This window comes from Sardina pilchardus, chromosome 3 (genome assembly GCF_963854185.1).
Source record: "Sardina pilchardus chromosome 3, fSarPil1.1, whole genome shotgun sequence".
In the NCBI taxonomy this organism is placed as follows: domain Eukaryota; kingdom Metazoa; phylum Chordata; class Actinopteri; order Clupeiformes; family Clupeidae; genus Sardina; species Sardina pilchardus.
In genome coordinates, this window is record NC_084996.1 from 3,062,497 (window position 1) to 3,086,496 (window position 24,000).

The window sequence follows — 24,000 nt, forward strand, 5'->3', positions numbered from 1 at the left end:
GCCCTCCCTGCTGCTGCCCGTAGGGGGCGCCGTTGCTCAGGTTGCAGTGGTGATGCTCGTGGTGCCGGATGAGATTGTGCATGGCCCGGATCCAGTACCCGCGTTCCCGCGGCCGGCCGTGTCCGTTCAGCCCGCCACTGCCCAGTCCGCCCCCGCCCCCGCCGCCGCCCCCTCCTCCTCCTCCGCCCAGTCCGCTGGCGCAGCTGCCGCTGTTGGGGTTGACCTTCTTGCGGCGCTTGCTCTGCCAGTTGTTGTAGATGCGCAGGCACCGGCGCTTGACCTTGCGGTACAGGTGGCTGATGTACCTGAGCATCTCCTCGTAGCAGCTGCCCGGCTCCGAGTAGCTGGCCAGCGTGCTGTCGTTGGAGAGGTAGCGGGTCCGCTGGTCCATCATCAGCTGGTTCTCCCGCTGCTTGGTCTCCGAGAACTGGGTTGCGATCACAACCAGGCACAAGTTTATCATGAAGAATGAGCCCACCTGAGGGGAACAAGAGCAACGGCTGTTGGAACTATTGGAACTATTTGCACAGATGCACAAACAACACAATACAAGATACAGTTTGTATAAAGTTAACAAGCTAATACTGTAACTACTTAGAAGTGACCAAAAGTTAGAGATTAAAGTAGCATGTTGTAAAGGTACAAGAAGAAAGTGTAAAGACATGAAATGCTTCCATATAAGTCTGCTACAGAAACAGTGACTGTGACAAGAAGATAATTAAAAGAGTGCAATAACTAATGCAATACAGTGTACATGAAGTGTTTACCATTATTCCCTTGCTACATAAGCAATTATAAAATGAATACATTTAATATGAGTGCAGGCGGTACTTACTATAATGAGCAGTATAAAATATATAAAATTGTAAAAGGAGTGTGCATCCATTACATAATACATGATGTCCACCCATCCTTCCAGAGTGATCACCTGCAAGAGGGGAAAGTCAGACAGAATGAGAGAGGAAGTGAGAGAGAGAGAGGGAGAGGGAGAGGGAGAGAGAAAGAGAGATGATGAGAGAAAGGGGGAGAGAGAGAGAGAGAGCAAGATGAAAGACTGAAGAACAGCCGAGGCCCAGCCAGAGTACTGCCAGGTGCTGTCATTAGGCTGCCTTTATCTCAGTTCTGCTCTTGTAATTCTATAATTTACAGGAGTTTCGCTGATCGGTATCGAAGCACACACTCGTTAGAGAGGCATTCGGAAGGAGCCTTCCGGCACGCACAACATTGCAACCCCCATACCCCTCACCCCCCCCCCCCCACACACACACACTCATACATACACACAAACCATCACACACACACACACACAACACACACACACACACCATCACAGACAGCTGGCGGCACAAACACCAGCCCTCTCTTTTTTTGGGCGATCGTCTGGGGAACTGTGAGGGAGGCTCAAACATCTTTCATGATGTGTTTTTTTTCCCCCACCGTGCGTCTGATGTGAATATGATAGGAATACAGAGAGGCAGAGTACCACAGAGAGATGGGGCAGAGATACAGACAGCACTCTCTCTCTCTCCCTCTCTCTTTCTCTCTCTCCCTCTCTCTCTCTCCCTCTCTTTCTCTCTCTCTCTCACGAACCCACAGTATTGGAGACTGGAGTCGGTTCTCCCTTTGGAGTTTCCGCTCCTCCATTCTCCTCCTCAGGTATTTGGGCTTCTGAAAATAAACCCCATGTGAGTCAAATCAACGTTCCAGAATAATTCGGTGGTTGGCAGCACTGTTGGGTGTTTGTCTCCGAAGCCAAATCATATACCTGAGTTCAACCTGTGAAATGAATATACATTTCAGGCCTATATAGCCTGTCTGGAAAAACCTCTGTCCTCTGTATTTGAAAAATAAAAAAAAAAAAACATCTGAAAAACATTTAATAAAATATGCTGTATGACTGTACACACTCAGCTCTTATGCTACTTGTATAATAAGAGGGACAGGAAACACCCACCGCTATTTTAATCCTTTCCATCATAGCCAGATCCAGAAATAATCTGATTTTATTCAAGCTTGACTGAAGGTGCTTAAAAATAAACGTACACTGCGCACATGCTTTACCATAACGGGCATGAGAACAGTCCCAGGCGCTGTCTAACAGCCTACTGAAAGACCGAAAGTTTTTCTGCTTGAACTCCTGCCATCCCCCGCTTCTTCCGTACAGTGACAAGACCTCGGGGGGGGGGGGGAGCTTCTGGAGACGGTCTAGGGGATCCGGTGACAGTTAGAGTGGAGTACTGTCCACAGAGACTTCTGGGGCTTTTCCCGTCTTTCCAGACTTTTCTATGGTGAGTCATCTTAACGGACAAACAAAAGTCATCGTGGTCTCTGGTCATGGTCAATCTAGGGAGGCCGACGATTGGAGGAAAGTGTGCTGTTGGAGCCGAGGCAGCCGTGCGTGAAGAGGATGACGTTTTCTTGGCTTGATTAGGCTAATTTCGGACGGTTGCGTAGCTTCGCTGCGAGGCTGCTCTTTCCTCTTCTCCTCACTGAGTATCAGCTTGTAGGCTCCGGCCTGTCAGTCCCTTTTCGAAAGTGTAACAACTTCCTGCAGAAATGCTCCCACCGCTCAGCTATATGCACCCCCCCCCCCACCCACACAAGCTTCTCCCTAGTCCAACTCACCCCTATCGGAGGGGGGGTTGGGTGGTGGTGACGGTGGAGGGGGTGGGGGGACTGCTCTGGGGTTAATGAAAGCCAGCCCCTGCCATGCTTCTGTGTTTACATCCCTCCCCTTAAATTACTGCACACTGTACCCTGCCATTAGCCTGGGGGACTAAGTGTGTATGTGTGTGTGTGTGTGTGTGTCTGTGCGCGTGTATGCATATGTGTGTGTGTGTGTGTGTGTGTGGGTGTGTATATGCGTACATGTGTGTGTGTGTGTGTGTGTGTGTGTGTGTGTGTGTGCATATCTTTTTGTATGCGAATGTGTGTGTATGTGTGTGTGTGTGTGTGTATGTGTGTGTGCATATGTATGTGTACACGTACGTGTGTGTGCATGTGTGTGTGTCTAATAGGACAATATGGTGCACCCTCACAGCACCTGCCCTGCTCGCCGTGACCCCAATAATGAGTCCGACCCGAGAGCCACTGACCCCCCATAATCACACGGTCACCAGGGGTCAACTGTAATAGCGCACTGCCACTGCCTGCATCGCCCTCTCTCTCTCTCTCTCTCGCTCTCTCTTTCTCTCCCCTCTCCCTCTCCCTCCCCTCTCGCTCTCTCTCTCTTTCTCTCTCTCTCTCTCTCCCTCCTCTCTCTCTCTCTCTCTGTAGCTGTGCCATGCATTAGGCATGGGGCCCTCCTGTTTAAAGCTCTCTCATTGGAGCGGATGGAGCGGTGGCCGCTTCTGGCTGTTGTGATATCAGTGGCTTGATGAGGGCTAACTGGATAAGCGGCACGGCGGCGAAAAATTGATACAGAAAATAGGAAGAAGAGCATGAAAGGGAAAACGAGAGAATTGGAGGGACAAGGAAAGAGGGAGAGAGAGACAGAATGAGAGAGAGAGAGAGAGAGAGAAATCGTGCAGTATTTCTGAAATGTGCTGTGGCTTAATTTTCAACGTTTCATTTTCATCGACAGAAAGTGACGCCGCTTTAGCGATCAAAAAGTGAGCGCGTATCTCTGTGGCTCTGCCGAAGCCGTCAGCCTCAGAGTATCTAAAGCACACATACACACACACACACACACACACACACACACACACACACACACACACATGCGCACACACACACACACACACACACATACTGTGTACACACACACACACACACACACACACACACACACACACACACACACACACACACACACACACACACACATACACATACACACACACACACACACACACACACACACACACACACTCTGGCTGGGGAGGGGACGTTCAATTATTGGTGTGCGTGGAGCGTGTCTAACAAGACTCTCTTTTTAGGAGCAAACTTGCGGCAGTGAAACTGGGTACAACAAGCCATCCTCAGCCCAAGGGTCTTTTTATCTCCGTTTCACAAAAACACAGGCACCGCCATGAGTATGTCGGATCTGGTGTCTGACAGAGAAGTGCTGTGTAATCAGACCTCAGGGTCAGGGACATCAATCTTTCAGAGGTGTGTGTGTGTATGTGTATGTACGTGTGGGTGTGTGTGTGTGTGTGTGTGTGTGTGTGTGTGTGTGTGTGTGTGTGTGTGTGTGTGTGTGTGTGTGTGTGTGTGAGATTTAGCCAACGCGCAGTTATTGAATGTGACTCAGAGCAGCACAGTGCGAACAGGCAACTGATCCCAACAGGGGGCCCCGTTACTGCCCCAACTTGGCTTTGGTATAAAGCTTGTTACTGCAGCACTTGCTTAGCAAAGTGATGGTACACACCTGGGTGCACACGTACACACACACACACACACACACACACACACACACACACAGACACACGCACGCACACACAGAGAGAGACTTACACTCCCTCACTAATAGGGGGGCAACAGCATAACAGCAATCCAGTGTTTAAAGGTCACGCTTCTACCACACACACACACACACACACACACATACACACACACACTTACAAACACACAATAACACCTCCCCTGCCACTAGTCCAGTCAGACCTACCTGGAAAATAGCAATCCAAGCAAATCCAATGTTATCAAAGTTCACTGCATCGTTGTGCGGGTTCTTGTCCCCGGCTCTGCACACACTGTAGTACTCATTCCAGTTGATGCAGCTGTTCCCGCTGCTCCCCATGCCCGCGCCCATGGCCATGCCAGCGCCCAGGTTGGCGAGGGCCTGGAGTGGCGACGGCGGTTTGAGTTGGCACTCCATGCCAGGCTCCTTGTAGGCGGGCACCTGTCTGCAGTGCTGCATGCCGTTGTCTTTGGGCGAAGAGCAGATGAAGGGACTCTCCTCACCCTCCTCGTCCATGTAGTAGGGGTTCAGGAACGACAGATTAGACAGGCTGCAGAGAGAGAGAGAGGGAGAGGTAAGAAAGAGGGAGAGAGAGAGAGAGAGAGAGAGAGGTAAGAGAGAGATAGTGTGTGAGAGAGAGGGAGAAGTAAGAGGGTGATGGAGAGTGGAAGCATACACAGAAAAGAGAGAGAGAGGGAGGAAAGGAGAATGGCAGAGTATGGAAGAAGAGAAGAGGAGGAGAAAGGAGAGGAGAGTACAAAAGAAGAGAAGTGAGGATCAGGAGAAGAAAGGAGAGGGGAGTAGAGAGGAGAAGATGGCAGAGGAGAAGAGAGGAGAAAAGAAGAAGAGAAGAGAAGAGAAGAGTAGAGAAGAGAAGAGAGGATAGAGCCTGTGAGATTATATTTCATACACACGCTGCTCTCCTGGGCTCAGATGAAGCCACTTCCTGGGCCAAATTAAATTTGGCAAAACTCCAGTGCCAAACACAATTTAGTCCGTAACAAGCCTTAATAGCTGTTCAGCAAACCAATCCGGAAAATAAATCTCTCAATTATCCTGGCACAGGTGATCAGTGTAAATATAATGGACAAACATCTCTCTCAAATAGACAGAGGAACAGGGATCCCCAACGGATGTGATTATCTCAAAACGTATCCAGCAATTTGTAAATGCACCGTTAGATATAAAAGATGTTGCCGTCCTGTGAACCGGTTGCTATGGTGGTTGTTTTTCAGAAAACATCTCAGCTCTGCTGTTTGTACAGTAGGAGGAGGAGGAGGAGGAGGAGGAGGAGGTGGAGGAGGAAGAGGCATGTCTGCAACCAGGAAGCCTGACATGTGACAGCCCCCTGCAGCTCGACTACACCGAGTTTGGCGGTGCTTTGGCTATGAGCCGGGCACAGTAAACAGCCACTGATGCTGTAGCTCTCTGCCATGCTGCTGCTGTTGTTGCTGCCTCCTTTCCTCGTCATATTCAAATCATGGCACAGCAGCGATTATGCAAAGAACGAAAGGAGTAAATTCATTTGCTCCATTACATCAAGAAACAGTTCGGTGAACCCTCTGTGTTAGGTGAACTCTCTCTCTCTCTCTCTCTCTGTGTGTGTGTGTGTGTGTGTGTGTGTGTGTGTGTGTGTGTGTGTGTCTGTGTGTCTGTGTGTGTGTTTGCACCCCTCCTGTCTATCTTGCTGGGCGTGTGTACCATTTGGGATCTCCTGTCGCTCACACAAACAAATTGCAGTTTGTCCAAAAGTTTGCCCCCTGTGGCCTGCTCTGTTTGACTTTGTGCACGGGGCGCCGCATTGTTGTCCTGTCCGGGTGCGATGTTCAGTTTACACATCCATCAGCGAATGAAATGCCATTGCTGCCGGCGACCCGCGCCTGCCACTTCCAATCAGGTTGGAGTGGCCTGACTAAAGGCCCTCACCCGAGAACACAGGGAGAGGAGGGGAGGGGGAGGAGAGGAGGGGAGGGGAGGAAGGAGAAGAGATCAAAAAGGAGAAAGGAGAGGAGAGCAGAAGAGGGAGAGGGGAGGACAGGAGGAGAGAGGAAGGGAGGAGAGGAGAGGAAGGAGAGGGAAGGAGATAAGGGGAGGTAAGAGATCAAAAAGGACAGAGGAGAGGAGAGAAGGGAGAGGGAGAAGGAGTGAGAGGATGAGAGGAGAGCAGAGCAGAGCCGAGCAGAGAGGGAAAAGGAGAAGATGAGAGGAGGGGGCAGAAGAAAGAGAAGGAGAGGAGAGAGGAGAAAAGAGAGGTGAGAGGGAGGGGGAAGGCAAGAAGAGAGGGTGAAGGAGAGAGGAAGTGTGAGGTAGAGTCTCTCTGGGCCTGAATACTTACTTTCTGGCCTCTTCTGGCAAGAAACACCTGTTCCTCAGCAACCCACTCCACAGTTGCACTCCGACAATGCCGAAAATAAAGAAGACAAAAAAGCACAGGAGAAGGACGTTGCCTAACATAGGCAAAGTATCGAGGAGAAGAGTTACCAGTATCCTCATACCTGCAGAGGAACGAGAGAGAGAGAGAGAGAGAGAGAGAGAAAAAAAAAAAAGAGAAATGCAATCATCAACACTGACGGAATATGGATATGGCAATGCACAAAAAAGGCCAACATTTCCTGCGGGTTTGGCATTTCAATATGTCATGGACAATGGTTATGGTCTAACAGATATCAGTGGCCAAGCAAAAAATGCATCCAATAATAAAACAAAACAAACAAACAAACTCAATGGCTTGTGTCTAGCACAGCTTTAATGAGCACCATGGCAAATCACCGTCTGCTGGCCTTGCAGAACTAAAGTGCGGCACTGGATGTTCCAGCCAACATTTTAATGCCCCCCCCCCCCCCCCTCTCCTCCCAACCTCCCTTCCATAAACATAAATCCTGATGGGGCCCATGAATTCTCCTTCTGACATCTCTGACATGTGACATGGGTGATAACGAATCATTCACAGGAGTTAATTAGTCCCTTTCCACAAACATTTTAATGATCATCAGCATGTTAAGCACAAGTGAATTAAACCCCCTCCCCCCTTTTTTTCTTCCTCCCACTCCCCCCTCCTTTCCTCGTTGTCAGTGATAAGGAAAACGAGCGCCTTTTTGCGTTCGAAAAATCCCACATCGAGCTGCAGCAGCGGCGATGCTTGAGAAAGCAATGAGACTCCATCTTAGTGGCTAACTAAGCGCAATGCGCTTCTCGACCAGAGGGCCCGCGTGACTGATACTTTTACGGACAGCCACAGATCCCCAACAAAACAAGAAAATACTGCGCTGTTAAAACGGATCGCCGTCAAGGGCGCGGCGCCGCTGCGGGCTACGGCTCGAGCTGATCTCTCCGACAAATTAAACTTTATGTCTCCTTTAGAGCGCTGATGAAAGAGCCGAGCTCAAAACTGTATGAATATACAGGGAGAAACATAAGCACAAATGACCCCTCGCACACACACACACACACACACACACACACACACACACACACACAGGCCAGGCAGTGTGTTCGATGAAGGGGAAGATACAGAGAAAGAGCTGTGGCACAGTTCAGAGAAGATACAAAGCAAGAATAACATGAGAAACAACATCCCGAATAAATACCCATGCCCAACCATGCTTATAAGTACCCCGAATAAATACTCCTACCCAACCATGCCTATGAACACCCAAAAAAGGACTGGAATAAGATCTCTCCAGGGAGCACAGGAGAACAATCAGGCAAAAAGGGGATGTGTGTGTGTGTGTGTGTGTGTGTGTGTGTGTGTGTGTGTGTGTGTGTGTGTGTGTGTGTGTGTGTGTGTGTGTGTGTGTGTGTGTGTGTGTGTGTGTGTGGCTAAAGAAAGATACTGAGACCAAGACTGTTCATGTGGAAGTGTGTGTGTGTGAGTGTGTGTGTGTGTGTGTCTATGTCTAGGGAGTGGCATAGAATAATGCCATTGTTTGAGCCAGCAAGGCACCTTTGTCTTTCACATGAGCTTCCCGTCCTCAAGAGCAAGCACACAGAAAAAAAATCCTGATGACAATAACACACTCTCACCCCATCCTTGCATCTTAATGTTCTCAGCATTCCAGCACAGCCAAGGGGCAACGGCAGGAGCCAACATAGGTGACGTGACACAATGATAATAATCAACCATCCCTCCCCTCACACAGCCCTGACAAACAAAGCCACTGTTTGACTGATTTCTGGGCCGTGCTGCTTGCTTGCGCTTGCTGGAAGTAATCTATCTTTGATGCTTCGGTGGTGGTGGAGCGCCACGGGAGAGGATCATCCACGGCCAAGTTCAGAGAGGGGGTGGGGGGGGGGGGGAGAAGAACAGACGAACGAGCGGCGTGCGCATAAATATAGACGAGCAGAGACACTCGGGGCCCGTCACGTCGTATGACAAGAGGCCGGGGCGCAAACACGTGAGAGCGCCATCGCCATACGGAGCCCTCTTTTCCAGAATCCTTTCTTGTTTTCGTTCTCGAACCAACATTTTGAACAATTCGGAGCGTTCGGACCAAACAAAACAAAAAACGGTTGATGAACGTTATCTCTGTTGGTAAATAAAAAAAAGACGCCCAGGGAGGAAGCTGCTCTGGACTGGGCTGCTATTGCAGACGAATTGGCAGCCCCCTGCGGGAAGACAGAGAAAACAAAATGCACCTGACCGCTCTCCGACGAGACGGAGAGAAGTGCTGAACGAGTGGCTGAGAAACGTCACTCTCCCCGACACCTTCTCTAATCGCGTGTCAGGCTCGGCCTTGAGGAGGACCCATGACAGACAGGGCGAAATGGGAGGGGGGGGGGGGGGGATGTTGTGCTGTGCTGTGCCATGCCGCTTGGGACTCGGTTACCGTCTCACTAAACCCTGAACGACTGGACTTGCAGTACCAGCGCTGGCCACCGCACCACACGGCCTCTCTCCATCCCGAAGGTATACAGGAAGGAGGCCTGGCCAGAGTCACCACCGCCGGCTGCCAACAGCACCACGAGGTGAGGAAGATGAAAACCTCGCATCGTCTCGCAAGACAAACAGCCGTTGCTTAAAAGACGGAGAGCCCCAGCGGCGCCCGTAATGGATGCGTCGGGAACGCTGAGCGCTGCTCTGTCCATGTGTTCCGGGGAGGACCACCGGCGCTCCTGACAGCAAGGTGTGCAGGAGCCCTGCAGAGAGCCAGACGGACTGCGGCGGATTGTTAAACAATACACAACGCAGGCCCCGGCGACCTCCGCTAACCCTGCTGCTTTCAACACCTCCTTCTGTCTCTCTGATGTGTGCGTGTCTGTGTGTGTGTGTGTGTGTGTGTGTTCTGTGCAGCGAGTGTAATTTAGGGTTGTGTGATGTAGTGAGAGGCCCTTAAATGGGCCTGTTCGGAGAGGTGCGTGGTGAGGAGAGGGGAGCGAGGAGCAGACAGCAGGAGCAGAGGCGCCCTCTCTCAGGCCAGCTCTGGTCCACCTCTGGCCCACCTCCGGCCACCCCTCCCACCTCTCTCCCTTCCTCTCAGCTTCTCTCTCTCTTTACCTCTCTTCATTTCTCTCACCCTCTCATCTCTCTCTCTCTCCCTCTCTCCATTTCTCTCACCCTCTCCTCTCTCTTTCTCTCTCCATCTCTCTCTCCTTATCTCTATTCCTCTCACCCACCCTCCCTCTCTCCATCTCTCTCACCCTCTCTTCTCGCTCTCTCCATCTCTCTCTCTCTCTCCCTATCTTCATCCCCCCCCACTCTCTCTCTCTCTCTCTCTCTCTCTCTCTCTCTCTCTCTCTCTCTCTCTCTCTCTCTCTCCCTCCCTCTCTCCCAGAGAGCCACCATGTAGCCAGGGCGATGTGTAATGAGCTCCCTGGGGCCTGGAGGGAGAGGGGGTGGAGGTGGAGGGTGAGGGGGGGGGGGGGGGGGGTGGTGTTCTATCCTAAGGTCCAGAAAAAGGAAGCAGTGGGTGGTGTTCTCATGACATGGCTCTCTCACTGTCTCCGTCCCTCTCTCTCTCTCTCTCTCTTCCTCTCTCCCTGTCTCTGTCTGTTTCTCTTGCATTCTCTATTGTCTCTTCTCTTGCTCCATCATTTCAGCATATTCCTCCAATCGTCTCATTTCTGTTTTGCTATCTTTCCTTCCTCTCTCTCTGTCATCCCCCTTTTTCTCTGCTTCTTTCTTTGTTATTCTTTCTCCCTCTCTTCCTCAATTTCCTTCTTACTAACAACAATAACAAGTCCCCGCTCTACGACTGACTGCACATTTACAAGAGAGTTTAAATTACCTTTGCAGGTGAGAAGTAGGACCACACGCACAGACAAGGATGTACGCATACACACACACACACACGCACACACACACACACACACAAAGTGGTCCTCTGGTGGTTTTCGCCCAAAGCGATGCTGTAATGCAATCGTTCACCCTCACTTCCAGTGGTCTCTCTCTCCCTCTCCCTGTGCCGTGCAGGAGACCAGAGTAGATAAATCATTCTATCTGGCGCTCCCATCTGTGCAACACCCAGCCCATTAAAGCAGATACAGTGCGGCGGGCTTAACGGAGCGCTAAATCTACGCCTCGCTCCGTGTCGGGGCGAAGACAACAGAACGAAAACAAAAAGACCACGGCTGACATGCAGGGACACATGATCTGTCAACATACACAAACTTGCACACACACACGCACGCACGCGCACATACTGTACACACACACACACGCACACACAGGGAAGAGAGAATAAACTGGAGACGAGGGGGAGGCATTCTGTGGTGAAAAACAGGAAGAAGAAAAACAACTGTCTGCCCTCTTTTCACCTCAAGCTGATGAAGAGCTGTTTTGCTTTCGTCTTTGATTCATAGCCAAAACGCATGGGCCAGGTGAGCTGATGACTAGGTGAGTGGATCCATCACCCGCAGCCGACGCCTCTGTGTCTCCATCCATCCCTCCCACTCTCCCTCCCTCTCTCTCTCCCTCTCTCTCTCCCTCTCTGCAGGCCAGGCATCCTGTTATAGTTCTTCTAGTTCAGGTACTGCTGTCCACACGGCTCAACACAAGGCTGCTCACTACTCACCATAGTTTGCCATACCGTAGCAACACAACGCTGCTCACTACTCACCATAGTTTGCCATACCGTAGCAACACAACGCTGCTCACTACTCACCATAGTTTGCCATACCGTAGCAACACAACGCTGCTCACTACTCACCATAGTTTGCCATACCGTAGCAACACAAGGCTGCTCACTACTCACCATAGTTTGCCATACCGTAGCAACACAAGGCTGCTCACTACTCACCATAGTTTGCCATACCGTAGCAACACAAGGCTGCTCACTACTCACCATAGTTTGCCATACCGTAGCAACACAAGGCTGCTCACTACTCACCATAGTTTGCCATACCGTAGCAACACAAGGGTGCGCCTCATAGTTTGACATGAGTGGGTGATTGTGAGTGGGTGATTGTGAGTGTGTGATTGTGTGTGTGTGTGTGTGTGTGTGTGTGTGTGTGTGTGTGTGTGTGTGCTTAGCGTAGTTTCCCATACCTTAGCAGCACAAGGGTTTTTACCATAGCTAACCATAGATTAGCAGCATGAGGGGGCTTACCATAGCTAACCATAGCTTAGCAGCACAAGGGTTCTAGGGGGTTTACCATAGCTAACCGTAGCTTAGCAGCACGAGGAGCCTCACCATAACTAACCGTGGCTTAGCAGCATGAGGGGGCCCACCATAACTAACCGTGGCTTAGCAGCATGAGGGGGCCCACCATAAAACCGTAGCTTAGCAGCATGAGGGGGCCCACCATAACTAACTGTGGCTTAGCAGCATGAGGGGGCCCACCATAGCTAACTGTGGCTTAGCAGCATGAGGGGGCCCACCATAGCTAACTGTGGCTTAGCAGCATGAGGGGGCCCACCATAGCTAACCGTGGCTTAGCAGCATGAGGGGGCCCACCATAACTAACTATGGTTTAGCAGCATGAGGGGGCCCACCATAGCTAACCGTGGCTTAGCAGCATGAGGGTGGTTCTCACCGTACTTCTCCGTAGCAGCCCAGCGTGAGGGTGCAGCGTACCGTAGCTTTCCGTAGCGCCCACAGCATGCCGTCTCTCCCTGCCTGTCTCTCCAGTGGCACACACCAGCTGTGTTCTCCTCTCCTTATTTATTAATTTGCTTGTTTATTTATTTATCTACCTGTGCTCATCTCCAATGAATCGATGGGCACACCGAACCATGACGTGACCACGTGAGGGACAGGACATGGGGGTGGACATGTACGTGCACTTACCAGGGACTTCCTTAATGGCTCAAGGAGGGGGACACGATACGAAGGACTTGACGAGGATAGCTACTTAACTGGGACCTCTGCTAATGTCTTACAGCATGGACATGGTGCACGGGGACGGGGGAAGGGTGCGTCCTGGGGAGGGTGCGTCCTGTGGAGGGTGCGTCCTGGGGGCTCTGGTAATGACTAGGAGGGGGGACATGACACGAGAGGAGGAGGACAGGGCTACTTACTGGGGACTCTGTTAATGGCTCGGAGGGGCCGAAGCACTCGCACAGTCCGGATGGCTGACAGGCTGGCGTTGTGGCCATCCAGTGAGTACTCCATCATCCTGCGGGGGATGAGAGGGAAAGAGACAGATAGAGAAGACAGAAAGACGGAGAGACAGAGAGAGAGAGAGATAGAGAGAGAGAGAGGCCACAGAGAGGACGTTATTTTAAGCATACAGCATGCCTAAACATAAGGACGTCAAGTAATGTGAGCTGAGAACAACACTTTTCAGTGTGCAACAAAACAACACCATGCAACTAGAAAAAACAACTGCACTCTCTAAAAAGTAAGAGGCAGAAAGACAGACAGACAGACAGACAGACAGACAGACAGACAGATAGGCAGATAGACAGACAGATAGATAGATAGAAAAAGAGGGAGGGAAGGGAGGATCAGGATCTTGCTGCACAGAACACTGAGACAATGCAGCAGACACCGAAGGTCGCGTAGCCGCGGAAACAACCTTCCCTCACCTCCTCAGGAGCACGCAGAGTACACACAAGACACATCTCTCCTCCTCTTCATCCATCTTACAGCTGACGGGGAAGAGGCCAGTGTGTTTCTGTGTGTGTGCGTGTGTGTGTGTGTGTGTGTGTGTGTGTGTGTGTGTGTGTCTGAGAGAGAGAGAGAGAGAGAGTGTGTGTGTGTGTGTCTGAGAGAGACAGAGAGAGAGAGAGAGAGAGAGTGTGGTGTGTCTGTGTCTGAGAGAGAGACAGTGTATGTGTGTGTGTGGTGTGCGTGTGTCTGAGAGAGAGAGAGAGAGAGAGAGAGAGAGAGTGTGTGTGTGTGTGTGTGTGTGTGTGTGTGAAGCATGGTGTGCCAAGTGAATGACAGGATTACAGCAGTGGCCCCCGGGGGCGTGAGCGTCCCTCACCCTGCCATCACGATGAAGAAGTCCAGGCGGTTCCACGTGTCGCCCAGATAACACTTGGATCCCCAAATCCCAAAGGCCACCATCTTCATAATCATCTCTATGGCAAAGAAGGCGAAGATGCAGTCGTCTAATGCCTGTCAGCAGACACACACACAAACACGCACACGCGCACACACACACACACACACAGAGAGAGAGAAAGAGAGAGTGCACAAGTTCACACATTTGCACCTGACTGTGCTGAGACCAGAGCGGACATGTAGTGTACACAGGGGGAACATTTGCCGACAGCAACGCTTTTAAAACGCGAGACTAATCCTGTCGTCCACAACAATCGACCCGCCGGACCCCTTGGGCAGAGCGTCTCGGGTGGGTGGGGGTGGACAAGAGGAATGAGCCCCTGAGCTCCCACTATCCCATGAAATCGCTGTCTAACGGAGCGCGCTGGACTCGTGACGTGTGTGTGTGTGTGTGTGGGTAAAAATGGAAGAATGTGGAAGTTGCTGGCAAGGATGTCCAGGGGAAAAGAAAATATCCCAGAATTCCCAGAGGAGCCGCTCCACCGGGAGGAGTTTCCGTGAGCGAAAGACAAGATGGAGGACGCCGCTGGAGAGAAGTGGGCTGCTGCTGCTGCTGCTGCTGCTAGTCTGTGTGTCTGGTCTGGTCAGTCCCGGCCAGCCATCGCCCTCATCTTCCTTCACTGTCTCTTCCTCCATCTCTGTCTCACTCTTCATCCCTCTATCTCGCTCTCTCTCCCTCATCTCCCTTTTGCTCTCTCTTCCTCCACTCTCTCCCTCTTCATCCCTTCATCTCTCTTTCTCTCTCTCCCTTATCTTCCTTCATTCTCTCTTCCTCCCTCTCTCTCTCTCTTCACCCCTCCATCTCTCTCTCTCTCTTCCTTTTCTTCCTCCGTTCTCTCTTCCTCCCTCTCTCTCTCTTCCCTTCTGCCTGTGCCTTCCATGACCCTTCTCCTAAATCATTCTGATCCCCCCCTGGCACAGCCTCCAGAGCTGCACATTTTCCCACAGCCCCTCACGACGGAAGAGCGTGTGTGTGTGTGTGTGTGTGTGTGTGTGTGTGTGTGTGTGTGTGTGTGTGTGTGTGTGTGTGTGTGTGTGTGTGTGGATGTGGGGAAGGTCTTGGTTTGGGTTGCGGGCCATGGCCAGGAAAGAGGCTGAGGTGCGGGAGGTACGAGGAGGTGGAGAGGCTCGCTTCCCAAAGTGAGATGCCTTAACTCGACCTAGCGATGACCCCTACGCTCCGTGCCGCTGCATGACCTGAGGCTGAATATGTATGTATGGATGATATTACATATACATATACATGAGTTAATTAAGGTACTGTATGCCCACAAGGTACTGTAAAGCCTGACAACCAAGTGCCCCTCCCCCTCCATTATGCATGGAAGATGGTAACATTCTCACTGTGATTTTACATTATGACTTTACATTCTAATTCTACATTATGACTTACATTATGGCTCTCATCTGTCGTCCTTGTCTCCCTCCATTTGAACTATTATCCTCTGTTTCTGACTTTGACTTGACTTCTCTTTTTTTCTCATTCAACTAATTTGCTTTGTTTTCCTCCTAGTTTAGCCCCTCCTTGTCTGGAATACATTGTGTGTGTGTGTGTGTGTGTGTGTGTGTATGTGTCTGAGTGTGGGGGAGGGTGTCTGTGTGTGTGCGTGTGTGAGACTCTGTGTGTGTGTGTGTGTGTGTGTGTGTGTGTGTGTGTGTGTGTGTGTGTGTGTGTGTGTGTATGTGTGTGTGCGCGTGTGTGTTTCGGGAACAGCTGGGCTTACCTGCAGGATGATACACCACTCGGACTTGCAGTCGATGTCTTCGCAGGGCCGATACATGCCCAGTGTCACGCAGTTCAGTAGGATGACCAGCATGCTGAAATGCTCGAACCACGTGGAGACACACAGGAGTCAAGGAAAACATAACACACACACACACACACACACACACACACACACCACACACACACACAAACATGTACACACGAGACACAGTCCGGCAGAAAATACACACTTGATAGACATTGTCTGGAAATGAGGACCCCAGGGAGAGGCAAAGACCAAAACAGATCTGATCCTAATTCTCCCAAATGAGTGTCAGCCTACCACCCCCACTCTACCAGCAAAATAACTACAGCGAGTAAAAGGCCTGGATGGCTTAAATGGGCTATGTGGAGGTTAGCATGCTAGCTCTGGGCCACTTTAAACCACATGTGGCTCTCTATTAAATACAATGCAGGTCAATGGGAAAGTGCTGAGTGGCTGCATTCAATTTGAATCCTACAGAATTCCACATATCAAAAGGTCATAGAGTTCAAAAGACTTCCATAACATTAGACAGATCACATACAGTATGATGACTACCATACCCATGATATGGCTAGATATCCCAAAACAGTTATGTTTCTTTTAGAGATGAAAATAAAATGTAAAAAACCCTCATAATTTTTGCATAATCTGAGTGGTAGATACAGTCCATTATTGCTACAAGAGCTATGTAGCACTTACAGTAACACTGGCAGCATTCCACAGAGGAATAAGGAAGCTGCTGTTAGTGTCTCCTAATGGGAAGAAACATGCTTTTCCCACAGCCTGGGCAGCCGGCGCCCTGCCATGGATTTTCCTCAGCATCTCCTGTGCTCTAAGTGGTGGTGCGTCAGCAACTGCTGAATTGCAAAATACAGTACTATTCCCCTATGACAGCGTTTTAATTAGAAAACTTCTGAGGCGCTGATTACCAAGGAGTAGGAAACATATTGTTTACACACCAAATGGAAATTAGCATCTCTCTTGCTCTCTCTCTCTCTCTCTTCTCTTCTCTTCTTTTCTTCCCTACCTCTTTTTCCTCTTCCTTTCTTCATTTCTATCCCTCTTTTAAAACTTTTCTGTAGTTTGTTCCAGATGACATCACAATTTGAGCCAACTCTGAAAAACTCCACTCCGCTTTCGTTCAGACCATTAAAACAAAAGCCAACATTGGCCATGATTTAAATTAACAATGGGGAACATCTTCAAATGAACTGACTGGAAACAAGAGCCTGTTATACTTTATTCATACTTTATATCTTTCTCATAGTTTCATACATTTATAATCTAGGACATAGTCAAGCTGATCAGATGGCATTCAAAAACAAGGTGGGGCCCTTTCAAACTCTGAATTTAGACCAGCAGTATCTTATTTTTTATTTGGATTAAAATAGCAGTCACCTAAACAAACATGACTTGCTTGTATTTCAAAAGATTATTGCTGCTAAAGTACACACACTACGGCTTGAACACTTCGGCTATGTAATATTTACGAGGCGCAGAAGCCAGCGCACTGACGGATCCAAACAGACAGTGAGGCATCAGGACGGATCATGGCGGCCCAAATGGTCTTACTCATGTCGAACTGCTCGGCCCATGTAATATTCATCGCGGTGGCCTAAAACCATGCAGCCTACGTGGCCTCACAGCCCGATGGGTCGCATTTGTGGAACAGCTGTCTGCTGGCCTGTCTGAGGCTATCAGGGGGGAAGGGGACAGGCAGAGAGAGAGAGAGAGAGAGAGAGAGAGAGAAGAGAGAGAGGGAGAGAAAGGGAGAGAAGAGGAAAGAGAGAGGGAGAGAAAGAGAGGAGGAAAGAGAGAGAGAAGATGAAAGAGAGAGAGTGGGGAGAGAGAGAAAGAGAGGGGGAAGAGAGAGAGGGAGAGAAAGGGAGAGAAGAGGAAAGAGAGAGGGAGAGAAAGAGAGGAGGAAAGAGAGAGGGAGAGAGAGAAAGAGAGGGGGAAAGAGAGAGAGAAGATGAAAGAGAGAGAGTGGGGAGAGAGAGAGAGAGAGAGGGAGCCACCAGCAGGGCCGGGACAGGGCACTCTGGCTGGGCTTGTCAGTGTAAGTGACCCATCACCACCATCTCTCTCCGCAGCCCTCTGTGGTCACGACAGACATGCCGGCCACTGCTGATCGCACAGTCACACACACACACCATATCACACACACACACACACACACACACACACACACACACACACACACATAACAAACTCACTCCCACACATATGCAGGGTCTCAGAGACCATCGTCCTGTGTCTGATCCTTTCAAATGCCCTTGTGTGTGTGAGTGTGTGTGTGTGTGTGTGTGCGTGTGTGTGTGCATCTACTGTATGTCTGATCATTTCACAGCTTCTCTGCAGAATCTGGAAAACATCTGAGTCCAACCCTCTGAGGGTGCAATCAGCTTTCCTTGGGCAAGCAGACAGAGCCCCAGAACAGAAGAACACAGACAGTGAGAGAGAGAGAGAGAGAGAGAGAAAGAGAGAGAGAGAGAACGAGAGGGGGAGAAAAAGAGAGATAGAGATGGAGGGGAGTAGAGACATACACAAAGAGAGAGAGCGCAAGAGAGAGAGAGAGAAAGAGAGAAGAAGAAGAAGAAGAGGAAGAAGGGAGGCCCCGCGTCTCATGTTTTATGCAATCCATCCCCTCTAAGTGGGCCACACGATGAACACCATTCCATGCTACATGCAGATGAGAAATTTGAATAGGGCCGCTGGGCTCATTTCCATAAGCCAGCACTGCGTGTCTCATACAGGAGAATGGAGTGTATATGTATGTGTGTGTGTGTGCGTGTGCGTGTGCGTGTGTGTGTGTGTGTGTGTGTGTGTGTGTGTGTGTGAGGGTGTGTGTGTGTGTGTGTATGTGTGTGTGTCCATGTGTGCTTGTTGGAGGCAGCTCCTCACGCTCACTCAAGAGAAAAAGCAGTGACTTGATCCTCTGGCCACCACAGGCCACTGTGGGTAGAGCTTCCTGTGCCACACATGTGCATACAATAAGCATATGCGCATATATTACATGCTCACACACACACACACACACACACACACACACACACACACACACAGACTGGCACATACCTCCTCCTATGTGCCACACACACTCACACAAACCCATACCTTAACCAGGTAAGAAAATGGAGCAGATGAATCTTCATGATAGTACTACCAGAGTAGTACATACAGTATATGTCATGTACATAAGGTGTGACTGTAAAAATCTATGAATAATGAAAACTCCATGGTCACAGTAGCAGTAGTAGTAGTGGTAGTAGTGGTAGATGGGCCTTTTCTAGCCCTTTACTGGTCGTAAAAAGATGAAGATAACAAAGGAAGCAAGCTGGAGAAAAATGAGCTCAGGCCGGACATAAACCCCGGTCCTCGCGGGCGCTTGGAGCGGCGCACGGGATACGGGTATGAGATGCCTGCACAGCAGCTGCCAAGGTGCTCGGGCGCCGCGCTCTGTGCCTATGGCCCTTTCTGACCTGGCAGTGTCTATGCGCGCTGGCACGGGCAGCAGGGCTCTGGGTTAGACCGGAGCTTTGGCAGTGTTCACCGACTAGCGTACCGGGGAGCGCGGCGGCCAACATTTTGTAACGTGAAGAGCGAATAACCTCTAACAGGCTCCGAGATGACAGCGCGCCTCGCCTGGGTGCAAGGGCTGCGCTGAGCTGTGCTCACTCTTTTCAGGGTGAAGTGGAACAGTGGAGCATCGCCTCTATAAATCATGACGGAGGTCAACAGGGAAGGAGAGAAGGCTATACACACACACCACATTGGCACATGCATTGTGTGTGTGTGTGTGTGCACATAAAGTGTGTGTGTGTCTGTAAGTGTGTGTGTCTGTGCGTGTGTGTGCATCCATGTGTCTGCATACAGTGTGTACTCAGGTGTGTGTGTATAATATGTCCATGTGTATATGTGTGTGTGTGTGTGTGTGTGTGTGCATGTGTTGGGGCTCTTTGCTGGTCGGTCTGCTGGTGAGGGATTACACTTTAGAGATCACATGATGCATCAGCAGTGCCCCACATCTGGGGTCACTGATCCACGTCAGTCACTCCAACCAATCAGGCTCTCCCTCGCTCGCTCTCCAACCAATCAGGCCCTCCCTCGCTCGCTCTCCAACCAATCAGGCCCTCACTCGCCCACTCTCCAACCAATCAGGCCCTCCCTCACTCGCTTGCTCTCCAAGCAGTCAAGCCGTCACTCGCTCGCTCTCCATCCGAGGAGATGCTGAGTGTGGGCGCTTAGCAATTACTCCAACCGTCTCCTCCCTTCGTCTCCCCGCTCACCTCGTCCCCGTCTGCCTCCCCTTGACAACACAAGAGGCTCCTCTGGCCTGTGCTGTCCTTCGTGAATATTAAAACACGCACTGCAGTTTCAGCAACAAAAAAAACTAACACTAAAATAAAAAAAAAGCACACAAAATGGAGGCACTTGACAGCAGCAGCAGCAGGAGCAGCAGCAGCCCTGCTTGTGTTGCCCATGTGAGATGTTTTTTCGGGAGGGAGGAACGAGAGCGAGCGCTGCAGACAAGAGTGCTTTCTCACCCCGCTGGATCCGGGGTCAGGCAGGGTCACTCGCTGGCGGCGCGCTGCTGTGCTCGGTCTTGTTGTTGTGGCTCTGGCCAGCGGCTCGTATCTCTGCCATCGTCGCAGCCAGAGCAAGGAAAAGCAACGCACACACACACCCTCAGACTGAGGCTGTTTTCTCAAATGTAGGGCCTCTGTCTTTCTCGCACTCCTGTCTGTCTGTCTGTCTGTCTGTCTGTCTGTCTGTCTGTCTGTCTGTCACACACAAATGCACACGCCGGTGCACTCAAACTCATGAAAATATTCAGACACACAGTACGCATAGCTGTACATTCCAAAGAATAACTTCAAAGTCGAGCCTGTGACATGATTTCGCACCGGCCTTTGAGCTTCCAGAGTAGAGACAGAGTAAGAGAGACACAGAGAGATGGAGAGAGAGAGAGAGAGAGAGAGAGAGAGAGATGGAGAGAACGAGACAAAGAGAGCCAGAGAAAGAGGAGTTAAAAACCCAAAGCGAGCCCCTTGAGGGAGCTGACTGTGATGACAAGGAGGAACGGCTTGTTTCCAGGAAAATTGCCTGCCCCTGCTGAAATCATCCTTCCATTGAACTGGGGCTGAACCACGCGCACGCGCACGCGCCGCTTGACTCGACGCCGCTCGGCTCCACGCTGAGTCTTGATCTTGATCGTACGTCTCATGTGAACAGCCCGCCATATGCCGGCGCCTCAGAAAACGTGCCTCTTTGTCAGAGCGAACACTCAGAACTTTTCTCTCGTTTCATCCTTCTTTTTCTCCTCATCATCTTTTTTTTTGTTTTGTTTAAGGGGCGGCAGCTTCGTCATCTGCCTCTCAAGTGATCGATGACTACAGAGGGAAAAGCGGTGACTCACAATGGAGGAAGTCATGAAGTTAGCGATAATTCTGTCGCACAATTAAAAATAGCAACACGAAGAAAGAGGCAAACGGCTATTCTGGCGATTGGCTGCATGTCATCACGATAAATAAAAAGCACTTAACTGGAGAGCACAACACAGACAGAGTGATGGCACAATTAATTATCAGGGCAGTAAATAAGGTGCTGACTAGGTTGCAACTTCAGCAACAAAAAAAATATTCAGACTACTATGTGAATTCTGCTCTGTCAGTGGAGTGGACTAGTAATCTCCTGTGTATTGGCCACATTGTGTATAAGTGTTTTATGCAAGTTAAAAGAAACAAAACCATATTAATACCATATCAACCCCCCGTATATTAAACTCGTGCCTCTTGATTCAGAATAATAGTGACTACTATGTGAATTCTGCTCTGCTCTGTTCGTGGAGTGGACTATGTCTGCCTCTTGAGTCAGAATATTAATAGTGACACACATTCACTGCAGAAGGTGCAATGTGTGGGATGTTTAGTTTAAAACATCCAAAAACCAAGAAACAGTGACGGATTGTGAAGAAAGACTTGTTTACACAAAATGTCGCAAACGCCTATGTGCTGTGTAGTCCAGATATCTCCTACAATTAGTATGCTTGCCAGCTAGCTTCGTCTGGCGGACCGGTAGTCTCTTGTAATACCAGATGGTACCTCAAGAGGTGCCGTACCAAAATGCATGTAAGTCAATGGAACAGTGCCTTAGCGGACTCTCGAAAGGACAGAAACCACCAGACCTACAGCAACAGCCATAAGCAAGAGCCACTGCAAGGTTTAGAGTTCTTACGTCACCCCCCTTGTCAACCCAGTAAACAGGACACTGAGGAAAAGCACTCCTGGGTCCTGAGTGCTCAATTTTCTCTGCCTGTGCCGCATCCAACGTGAAGCAAAGGAGACAAACAATAATATTTCATCGGAGCACACACACTGGGTCCGTGGAGAAACGCAGCAAAGGTGCAGATTGAAGCAGTTTTGTTTCTTTTGGCCTATCTTTTTCTCTCACCATCACCAGTGCAGCATATAAAGACAACAAGGAACTGAGGACACAGTATTAAGGGCAGTAGATGCCGTATATTAGAAAGCTAAAGTTGCGCATTAACATTAGCTATTTCTTCCTGAACTCCATTTTTTACACACAGCTAAATCAGCCTTTTCCTACACCAGTACTAAATCTGTAGCTGTATCAAACACATACACATATACACTCTTAAAACAAATGTATTAGAAACAACACAGTTTGTGTTGTCTGTATTTGGACAAAGAGATGTGCTAAAAACAACACAAGTTGTGTTATTTTAAACACATTTGTTTTAAGAGTGTATATGAATGTCCTATAATGATATTATTTCATACTACTACTACTACTACAACTATGTTTAAAAAATAACGTTGTTGACCACAGCCAGGTCAGTGTGATCTTTTTATAGAGAACACGATGCCAAGACCAGGTGACGCGAGCCATGGCATGCGTCGTGCTCTGTTCCGTCTCTCTAAAGAGCAGGACTTGACCCGGAACCGACGGAGCGGAGCCGGTCTTTGTCACCAGGCGACACTGACAAGGTTGTCTCCGAGCCAGCAAAGCAGTAAATGTCAGCGCAAGGGCACAGAACAAAAACCAAAACCAGGGGAGCCCGGAGGAGGGGGGAAGAGGAGGACGCGGACGTCTCGTTCCACGCCTGATAGACATCAGATACGCACAGCGACGAGCCGAGCTTCTGAGGAAGTGGTCTGTTCTGGCCCTCCTCGGTTTCACAGTTTCACACTGTCAGGGGGGGCGTACTGGCCTGTGTGGTGTTGTGTTCTGGCTCAGAGTGCGGATCCACGATGGCTCAGCCCCCTCAATACCCCCTTATTACTCAGCCCTCCTCGAGTATTAGCCGCATGAATCTGCTTTGTTAGGAAAACACTTCGGCGTGACAGAGACAAATGCGCTCACTCTTGGCAGACGCCTTCGCTTTGACTTGGCAGCGCCGCGCCGCGCCTCGCCACCGTCTCGGACGGACGGCAAAGCCGGGGGCAAAAGAGACGTTTCTCCTCCTTCCTCCCACCCCTCCACCCTGGCCATGGCCACGGAAGAGGGGATTTCTCTCTCTCTCTCTTTCTTTCTCTCTCTCTCGCTCTCTCACTCTCTCTCTCTCTCTTACTTCTCTTCTTGATCTGCTTGCCTGTCTCACGGAGAAGGGGAATTAATGAAGCCATCCCATTGATTAAGTGGAGAAGGGGGCCTGCCACCATCTGACACCGTAACTAATAGACCCCTCAGACACCTTGGGACGACCGGGTCGCCGCTGTTCAGAGCGACTCATCAGAATCCAGCGCTGTGCTGCGACTTCCACCACTAACAGGACGCCCCCCCCCCTCCGCCCCCTTCTTTCTCTCCTTCTCTCTCTCCTTCTCTCTCTCCTTCTCTCTCTTCTCCCCGCCCTTGACCACCGTTTTCATTAGGGACGAGCAAATTCAATAAGCCGCAGATGTAATAACATTCAGCGGCGAGGTGGTCGTGAGACCCCGGGGAGTAGCGATGCAGTGACAGTGTGCTGTAGGCAGTGGGGGGGAGACAGGTTGTGTGTGTGTGTGTATCTGTATGTGTGTGTGTGTGTGTGTGTGTGTGTGTGTGTGTGTGTGCACTGGGGGTGGGGAGGAACATCATACCAGCATATGGAGGACTGACTGACAGGAGTGTAACATGCTTAGGGGAAATAGAGGGCTCTGCATCTGCACGTGCTATGTGGGCTTTCCTGTAACTACACAACTCCAGAGTGGCTTTTAAAGGAGTGGGTTAGAATGTGTGTGTGTGGGGGGGGGGGGTACTGGGGAGGGTACTGGGGAGGGTTTGCTGGAGGTTGGAGAGGAGCGTTCATCCACTCCACATACACACAAGCGACCACCAGGGGTTTGTTTCTAAGACGAGATGAAAATGAATATCTCAACAACAACATCCACCATCTTCT

General features: G+C 50.2%; 1 protein-coding gene across 1 annotated transcript in view; it reads right to left on the reverse strand.

Annotated features, from left to right (window-relative positions):
• LOC134077637 (voltage-dependent T-type calcium channel subunit alpha-1H-like) overlaps positions 1 to 23,114 on the reverse strand; it is a 23,356-nt gene extending 242 nt beyond the window's left edge. Inside the window, exons 1-8 of the mRNA XM_062533338.1 lie at positions 22,986 to 23,114; positions 15,573 to 15,674; positions 13,769 to 13,902; positions 12,858 to 12,955; positions 6,738 to 6,897; positions 4,610 to 4,952; positions 836 to 928; positions 3 to 478 (exon numbers count right to left, since the gene is read on the reverse strand). Coding sequence (XP_062389322.1) covers positions 3 to 478; positions 836 to 928; positions 4,610 to 4,952; positions 6,738 to 6,897; positions 12,858 to 12,955; positions 13,769 to 13,902; positions 15,573 to 15,674; positions 22,986 to 23,114 — 1,535 coding nt within the window. The remainder of the gene's footprint in view (positions 1 to 2; positions 479 to 835; positions 929 to 4,609; positions 4,953 to 6,737; positions 6,898 to 12,857; positions 12,956 to 13,768; positions 13,903 to 15,572; positions 15,675 to 22,985) is intronic.
• Between the last annotated feature and the right edge of the window lie 886 nt (positions 23,115 to 24,000).